Below are 9,123 nucleotides of genomic sequence, written 5' to 3'. Positions count from 1 at the left end.
GGATGTAGAATTCGGAAATGGGGAAGGAGAAACACAATCACCACAACCGGACACAAAATTTGTTAAATACGATGATAAGGTGAGACCCATGATCCTAACACAATTATGGTAAGAAAAATGAATAAAATAAAAAAGCATACATTGTTTTCTAATCTAAAAAATGTAAGGGTGTGAGTTCAGTGTCCTTATCCTTAATGCCATACAATGGTAATTAAAGACGAAAATAGCATGTTGAATAGTATTGATCCGAAAAATATGATAGTGGAGACCAGGTATAATACTCTCCTCTGTCCCGAGACTGGTGCGGAAACGAGCACTAGTGAGCTAAAATGCAGACATTATATTCTATCAAGAGGGGCTAATGTCTCCATGAAAAAGAAGCTCTGTAGATACTGCAGGGCCATGCTTATAATGCATATCTCTCCGCAAGTGAAGAACTCGTTAGAATCCGTAAATTAGTAATTAAGTTTTGCGTGAACCTAGTCATTGAATAGCATGAAAATTTCAAAAGAAATACTACTAGCCTCTACCATTATCTGTAACCCACTCACTCGTTTCCGCTGGAGGAGAAAACTTTTCCTTCCTATGTAAGAAAAACTTTCTTTTTAAAAAGTTTCCGTCTGACGTCAACACCTCTTTCGCAAAGTCCACAGGACAGCTACTCCAAAACTCACATGAAAATGTCCATTCTAGTTTCATAACCGCTTCAAGTTAAACGAGGGCAAGCCCATTAGGGGGGTTTTAGTGTTAATATGAGTCGTAGTTTACTTAGACAGTAGACGACAGGTAGTTTATTTGCTCGTTCGACCGGCGGTCTGGTTCGATCCACTCCTAATCATATTTTTCATGAGGGTCAGAAGGGGCTGTGATTCAAAACTAGCTGAAGTTTGAAGCTATGCGTTTACGCAGATCGGATCGCTATGTTGTGAATAAACGACGGAGGAAAATTTTTGACAAATTGCGACTGGAAGAAGTATAATTAAATCGAATATCATGTGGTTCGAGATTTTCAATTCTAAAATGGCAGTTTGGCTGTTGTTGATGCTTCTGGGTTCGAACTTTGTCAGCAATTCAATTGCTTATACTTCGCATTCCTCTTCAACTGACACCACCATGCACACCAACAACTGGGCTGTCTTGGTCTGCACTTCTCGCTTCTGGTAATTAATTCAGTACCCATTTGTTAGATTTTATGAAGTCCCTAACTATGTTGGGATTTTATCTTTTCTTGCTTTTTGGCATTTCTGTGTTTATTTCCTTTCCTGATTTCGTGAAGTTTATTAGTTGAATTGGATTTTGTCACTTTCTTTTTTCAGGTTTAATTACCGGCACATGGCTAATACTTTATCTTTGTATAGGTAAGCATTTGACTTTTCTCTGGAATTTTTTCTTTGACTAGCTTTCCCATTTCTTTTCCTGTGTAAATTTATGTATGCGTGTTTTGTCTATGTATGTATGATACTCTTTGTTTTTGTGGTTTTGCAGGACAGTTAAGAGACTAGGAATACCTGATGAGAGGATAATACTTATGTTGGCTGATGATATGGCTTGCAATGCTAGGAATAAGTACCCTGCCCAAGTCTTTAACAATGAGAATCACAGACTTAACTTATATGGAGATAATGTTGAGGTCAGTTTTCGGGTATCCATTAGGCTTCTGTGCCCTTTTAAGCTGTATATGCAACTCGTGTAAATGGCTTTGGGCAATACATTGAGAAAGAACAAATGGAGAATGGCACCTCATCAAGAAAGGAATTCTTCAATATTCTTGCCAACAAATCATGTGATTTCTAGTTTGCTATCTTTATAACTGAAATCTAAAGATGTTAACAAAATTTAGTGTTCAATTGATTACTCATCTCTACAATGGTGAGAAGCCTTAGATTAATTTATTTATATGATATGCAATGACTAGATGAAAAAACAGCATTTTATCATAACTCCTTATTTCTTCATAACATATTTATTATACCTAATTCTCTTATCCAATATCAGTACATTGGAGAGGAACATTTTATTGTTTTGAATCAAATGGTAGTTGAAAGGCTTTTGAAGTTTGTGTTTTCTCTAGGAGACACTGATTTTGTTGAGCTGCAATCAATCAGGTTGACTATCGAGGTTATGAAGTGACAGTTGAAAATTTTTTGCGGGTTTTGACTGGGCGCCATGCTACTGCTGTTCCAAGATCAAAACGTCTTTTAAGTGATGAAGGAAGTCATATCCTCCTGTATATGACTGGACATGGAGGAGATGAATTCTTAAAATTTCAGGATTCTGAAGAGCTCCAAAGTCATGATTTAGCTGATGCTGTGAAACAAATGAAGGAAAAGCATAGGTGAGATGCTTTTTAACTTTGTGCTTATTAGCTCAGAAGTTGAAAATTCTTTGTAGATCCATTGTAAAAGATAAATGAAATAGTTTGTGGATGTTATAATTAATTCTAGTTCTAACATTTTGCTTGGACTAGCTTTGACTTCTTCTTGAGACAAAAACCAGCACCAGACTAATACAATTTGATTGGATCTTTTCTATGAGGAAAAGAAAAATCTAGAATCATAATTGTAATATTTAGTTGATTACCACAGTTCTTTTATATTAATGTTGATATTCGTGATCACTATAGGAACATGAGCTCACAATCATGCTGAATGTGATATATCTAGGTTCAAGGAATTGTTGATAATGGTGGATACGTGCCAAGCTGCCACTCTATTCAATCAGGTACCACTGTTATTCTAGATAGGGATGGTTTTGTTCTTGACTTTTTTTCCTGAACCTTTTTCAAGTTAATTTTATTGCATATCTTCAGTTATATGTCAACTAGCTGAGTTCATTTTAGACTTGACTAGTCAATGCAGTTTCTGCAATAGAAAAATTAAAATAAACTAGAAAAACATATTTCTCATTAAACAAACTCATTTCTGCCACTCGTCGATGGCGACTAATATATGCCACATGAAATGAGAGGGTAGATTTTCATTCTGATGCAAAGATATGGTTTTTTCAGCTTCATTCACCTGGTGTTTTGGCTATTGGAAGTAGCATGAAAGGAGAGAATTCATACTCGCATCACTTGGACTCTGATGTAAGCATGCAGCGATTGCTTTCTCATTTAGTGCTCCCTTAACTTATGTTGACCTTGGATGCTTTTCATTTTGTATCGTACCATTCAATTTTCCTTCACTTCCAAGTTTTATGTTGCCATTTATATTGTACAGGTTGGTGTTTCTGTTGTGGATCGTTTTACATTCTACACCCTTGCATTCTTTGAGAGGCTAAATATGTATGACAATGCCTCATTGAGCAGGTATATTTAAATGGCATGATACTTCTAAATTAAGTTGCTGATGGCATGTTTAAATGTACTTTCTGGTGCTGCAACAACCTTTTATGTTTATCCTGTACATACTGGTTAGTTAACTGAGTTTTACGCTGGTCTTCTTGTGCTTTAGTTTAAAACTTAACAAAAGTATATGGAAAGATTGTCATTATCAGACCAAGAATGAGAATAGGAAACAGAGGTTCCCAATATCCTTCCAACTAGCAGTCAAGGTTATCACTTGTCAAAATTTTCTGTAATTCTTTTCAGCTGGTACAAGCGTGGCCAGAACTGATGTGAGGTATTACATGCAATCATAAAAGTGAGTTATACAATCCAATTATACAGGAAAACGAGCCTATTCAAATATGCTGTCATGATCTGCTAATTCATCTATGATGTGTATTAGATTAGATCTAATTAACATTTCATTGGGTGGGGGAAAAATAATTCAGTTTGAAGTGTTTTGTTTCGTCATAGTGGAATTTTTCACTTGTGTGCATATTTACATTGATGATGAACTCAATTCTCTGGTAATTTATTTTGCAGCCTTTTTTCGTCATATGATCCAAATACACTGATGTCGACTGCATATTACCGAACCGATATATACCAACGACGTTTGGAGCAGGTATTCAAGTGCTAGGCTAGAACCAGTATACAGAAATTTTTATAAAGCTTGCTTGTATTTACTGTCAGCAGTCATGCAAGTTTAGTCGCCCTAAACTGTCATCTTTCAACCAGTAGCAATTAGCTTTCTGTGGATTTTTCCACTAAACTAAATTTCCTGCAATTTCATTTCATGTTACAGCTCTCTAGAGAATCTATAATTCTTAATATGGTATTCGTTTTCTGTTCCTAGTATACAAACTTCAAGGTTGGTACTCATAATATGTATCTGGTTGCAGTACGCTATAACATTTGAAACACGTACACCTTCTCCTAAGCCAAACTAAGGCACAGCCAATGTTTGTTTTTCATGCGTTTGTTGAAACCAATTGCTTAGCTGAATCAATACTGATGGACTAGAAACAATTGATGACTAATTTTTGCGTTTCTGTCTTATTTAGGTACCTGTGACGAACTTTTTTGGTTCTGTCATGGAAACTATACATACTGACTCTGCTTATCAAGTCCACCAAAGAAAAAACACTGATCTAGCTGAAAATAAGACACCTTTGGAGAAATCAGTTCATCATGGAGAGAGTACTTCGATAAATTATGTTCCGGATCAAATTAGTGATGTCAAGACCAAGGTAAGTATCTCACGTACCACGTATGATAATGTACATAAGTTATTATTTTATGCATGATTATCTCTAAAAGTGTAAGAGACAAATGCTGCAGGGTCAGGTTTGCCCTTTTACACAAATGTGGAGTGATCTCAACCGCGAGATGGAAAAAATTGGACATGTTGATTTGTTGGTGAATTATGGTTTGGTATTGATGCTTCCTTTGTTGATAGTTTCTGCATGGCTGTCATCATGAAGAATTAATTGTAGCTGATACTGTTTCATCATCTCCATCTAGGAACTGTTCTGCCTGCCAAATTTTTTGGTTCGCAGTTCATGACTCCATATCTGCTGATATACAATTAGATTGATACATGTGTCGTTTTTTTTCTTTGATACAATGTTTGATAAGCTGTAATAGAATGTAATGCAATCAAATACATAAAAACATCGAGAAGGATCTGAATTGAAGTTGCAACAATTGAGAGAGATTTTTTGCGAGTTTTGTGCTTATCTTGGATAATCCTTCTACCTCTCTTGTTAAAGGTTGCTCTTTGGCTCAAGTACAATCAACTTTTTTTCTTCTACTGTTTGCTGCAGACATACCAATCTTGATTGAAAATTAATGAATCCGTGTTTTTGTTTTGCATGCCAATCTCATTTCTTTTTGCATGAGGGAACATCATTTTAAATTTTGAAAAATTTTACTAATTTTCTGAATATTTTTATTTCTTTTTTCACATTTTTTATTTTATTTGATAATCTAAGAGATAAGTACCCAATATAAATATAATAAGCTTTGGAGTGAACATTTAACTTGATGCAAAATTTAGCTGCGATGCCTCATCTCGTCTGTCCAAAAACTTTAGGTTATGTTTGATTTGTTTTAGAATTATGAATGAAATAAATACAGTTTTCGGTTTATAATTTCATTTTCTTTGTTTTATTAATAATATATTTAATTACTTTTATTATAACTAACAAGTATATTATTAAACAGGTTGTAAGGTAAGTTTTGCTCGAAATGTTGTTAAACTATTTAGTCATTTTTATTCAAAAAAAATATATATTTAACTGTGAAATGGCTTGTACTATTTGATTATTTACTATTTAGCCATTTACATTTAAAATAATACTGCTTACTATTTAATCCCTCGTATAATTATTAAAATTACACTTTTTAGATACAGAAATTACTTGTCAAAAAAAATTTAAATTACTGTTAAACTTTAAGGATAAATTAGTAACTTTGTCAAATAGTAAGGACGTGATAATAATTGTTGAGCTCAAAAGACTCGATAGTTAATTACCGTTTAAACAAAGCACGCATGCCTAATTTATATTAAAAAACTTACAAACGAAACGCATTTCTAAGTTAATTACTTCAGAAAAACGATGATGGCGATTTCGATTTCTTGGAGGATTTGCAGATTAGTTTCTAATTCTAACATTTCTACTCTCCAGGGGCAAATTAGGAATAGTAAGATAGTAAGTTGGGCTGTGAGCTCAACAATGGAAGCGCATACATAATTATCTGTCAGGTGAGGCCCACCATTCTCTAATCAACCCTTCCTCTATCCTTCTAAATGTTGCAGAATGATTTTTGATTATTGAAACCCCGTGAAGAAGAAGCAGCAGCAGCTAATAGATCATGATGCGATACAAAGAGGTAATCACTAATCAATCTTTCTATCTATCTATTTGCATGCACATGCGTTTAATTCTGATGCAAAGACTGTAATTTGTTATTGTTAAATTCTTATACTATATACCAGATCTTGGATTTTGCAAATCCATGACTGCCCATTTTAATATGGTATATACTGTATAGGAAAAAGAGGTAAAGAAGGAAGCGTTCAGGAAATATCTTGAATCCGGTGGAGTTCTTGATGCTCTCACCAAAGGTATCTCCGATTCAGTTTTTTATTCCATTTGACTTTTTTTTTTTTTTTTTATATATCTTCTCTGTCAGAAATTTTGTTCTACTGATTTTTCTTTTATTTTGTCGCTTTGGTAGTTCTTGTTTCACTCTATGAGCAAAATGAGAAACCTTCTTCTGCCCTAGAGTAAGTTTTCATTTCTTTGTATGCATATCCGCAGTAATGTATTCTCTAGCTATTAAATATAATGTACAAAAGTGGGTACGAATTATTGTTGATTTTCGTAGTGTTTGATTATATCTCTAAATTGAAAATGAAAATACAATTCCTTTTGTTCCAACCTATTCTCTTTGTTCAGGGAAGTCTCCTGATATATATCCTCTGGTTTCTTTATAAGATTTGGGAATATTTTTTTCCTACAATGTTTATGTTTTGTATGACAACAAAAGTAAGGACCTTGCAACTATCTTCCAGACTTCCATACTGGCTTTTTTTTCTTTTTTTATCAGAGAAATTCTTATTGAGACTAAGGTATAGCAAGCTAAATAAAACCAATTGGCTTAACTTCAGCGACATGATTTATCTTCCATGTTAGCTTTGGAGTAGCCATGTTGTATTCTAATAGTCTTATTCAATATTCATTTGCATGCAGTGGATTGGGTGCTTGATCAAACTTCAAACTGAAGAATTGTGATTTAGTTGCATCTAAAATTGGAGAAATTTGAGGAATACTTAATTGAATTATACCAATTAAAACTCAAGTTATTTGATTTGGGTTGCATGGTTTCTTCAACCACGTCAGCTTTCAAGTAGGCTTTTACGTTAATTAGCTAGGCAAATGGTCATGTGATAGACTGGGTTTATCTCAGAAATTAGTGCATTATTCTCCCATTATTTTGGTTCAATGTTGTGAATGCACAGGATGCTTGCTAACTTTGATGTTGCTAAACATGCATTTGTTTTGAGTTTTGACAGATTTATTCAACAAAAATTAGGTGGCCCAAGTTTGTCGGAGTATGAAAAGCTGCAAGCTGAAATTTCAGATTTGCAAATGAAGTATAATGATCTGTTGGCTGCACATCAGGAAACTTGCAAAGAGGTTAGATCATCAGGTTCAACTTCCTTCAAAGAAATAAATTGCTACTCAATTATGCTAGTTGGGTGTTTCAAAATCTGTTCAATTAATTTAAATAAATCCCTTTCTTGAATCATGATTTTGCTCATTCTCAATTCTAACTTTAGCAGTCTATTGATAAACTGCTGGCATAAGCTAGACATCTTTCTAAATTTGACTATATTAATTAATATCATTCACATTTGTTACAATTCATTGTTAAGAATTTTATACTTGTTCTTGCAAAGTTACTTCCCAGTTCCGAGTAAGCTTGCCATTATGATTTTCTCTATACCAAAAACAAAAAAGGCAATACAGTGTCTGATATCATTGAAGCAATCCATTCATTACTTTTCTCTCGAAAATGAATTTACTTCTTTAATTTTTTTCATAATGGATTAATACTGTAACTCGGTGACCATCTTATCAAATACTCAATGCAAAGCTATTTGAATTGTTCATCGTTTCTGTATTTGAATTGCATATCCCCCTTTGGCTATTAATCATACCTGATCTTATGTTTTGTTGCAGTTGGAGGAACTTAAGAACTCACATAATGTAACATCCACTACAGAAACCAGCAATGGGGAAGCACCAAAGGATGAACTCTGAACTCTGGTGTCCTTGTAATGCAAAAAGTCAAAAGTTCAGAATACCTGATCTGAATTGGAATACTCCTGGATGCAAATATCAGAAGGAAAAAAAAAAAAAAAATTTATATCCTGTGAGAGTTTAATTTAATTCTATGACTATTATTTTTTGGGATTCTCTTTTCATTGACAAAGAGTATATATATATATATATATATATATTTTTTTTTTTGCATTAGTTTTGTAATATTGCATATTTTTTAAGTTATTTTTGTAGAAAAAGAAAAAGAAGAACAAAGATAATAAAAGTAAACATTTGAGGACTAAAAGAGAAGATGGAAGTCCCTTTCTTTTTTTTTTTTTTTCTAGAAAAAAGAAGCTTGCCTAACTTTGTTTTCAACACATATTTGGAATTCTATCCTAATCCCATAATTGATTGCACTTTAATTATGGAACTCCAATTGGCGTGATTGAGAAGGTTACTAAAAGTTATCACACTCTACTACAACTACAGTTAAAACAAATTTTATATATAAATTGAAGCATTTAATATAAAAAATTTTTATAAATTATTATTTAGTGTAAAAATTAAATTTTTTATAATTAATTGTACCGATGAATTTATACTTTTGGCTGTATTGCTTGTAGCTAGTGGACTCGGTGAGTCGGATAATCCGATATTCGGTTTGTTCAAACACCCAATCCTAAACACACGTGGAAGCAAAAACAATTGTAAAAAATAAGAAAAAAAATATAAAAAATACGTCATTTATCCAAAAACGTAGAATAAATAAAAGAAAGGGAAACTATAAAAATAAAAAATAAAAGGGAACTATAAATAAAAAAATAGTAACCGATTTATTGATAGAAGGTTGGAAGTCAAAATGAAGTCATCAGAGTAACAGAACAGACCAATCCCAAGCGTCTGTCATCTAACCCATATTTTATAAACCTCCTGGCAGAAAAACAAGTACTCCTGTAAGTCAAA

General features: G+C 33.2%; 2 protein-coding genes across 3 annotated transcripts; both read left to right on the top strand.

The window, feature by feature from the left end:
• Positions 1 to 18: 18 nt before the first annotated feature.
• LOC105647720 (Peptidase C13 family) lies at positions 19 to 5,052 on the top strand. Its single transcript, XM_012233911.4, has 10 exons — positions 19 to 1,160; positions 1,317 to 1,358; positions 1,486 to 1,630; positions 2,106 to 2,335; positions 2,664 to 2,721; positions 3,008 to 3,085; positions 3,219 to 3,307; positions 3,869 to 3,950; positions 4,390 to 4,575; positions 4,667 to 5,052. The coding sequence occupies exons 1-10, from the start codon at positions 994 to 996 to the stop codon at positions 4,805 to 4,807; spliced, it is 1,218 nt and encodes a 405-aa protein (XP_012089301.1). The 5' UTR covers positions 19 to 993; the 3' UTR covers positions 4,808 to 5,052.
• Positions 5,053 to 5,954: 902 nt separating this feature from the next.
• Positions 5,955 to 8,370, top strand: LOC105647722 (c-Myc-binding protein). 2 transcript variants are annotated; one of them, XM_020684594.3, is made up of 5 exons: positions 5,955 to 6,220; positions 6,383 to 6,455; positions 6,569 to 6,617; positions 7,407 to 7,543; positions 8,077 to 8,370. In XM_020684594.3, exons 1-5 carry the CDS (start codon positions 6,203 to 6,205, stop codon positions 8,088 to 8,090), a joined length of 291 nt encoding a protein of 96 aa, XP_020540253.1. In that variant the 5' UTR covers positions 5,955 to 6,202; the 3' UTR covers positions 8,091 to 8,370. The 2 variants fall into 2 exon arrangements, with proteins under 2 accessions (XP_020540253.1, XP_012089302.1); XM_012233912.4 differs by having other exon boundaries at positions 5,983 to 6,220; positions 7,407 to 7,530.
• The last annotated feature ends 753 nt before the right edge of the window (positions 8,371 to 9,123 follow it).

The sequence above is a fragment of the Jatropha curcas genome, chromosome 2, assembly GCF_041381405.1.
Source record: "Jatropha curcas cultivar XTBG-Jc1 chromosome 2, XTBG_Jcur_1.0, whole genome shotgun sequence".
NCBI lineage: Eukaryota > Viridiplantae > Streptophyta > Magnoliopsida > Malpighiales > Euphorbiaceae > Jatropha > Jatropha curcas.
The sequence above is the reverse complement of the archived record's forward strand: the minus strand, read 5'-3'. Positions and strand labels throughout refer to the sequence as shown.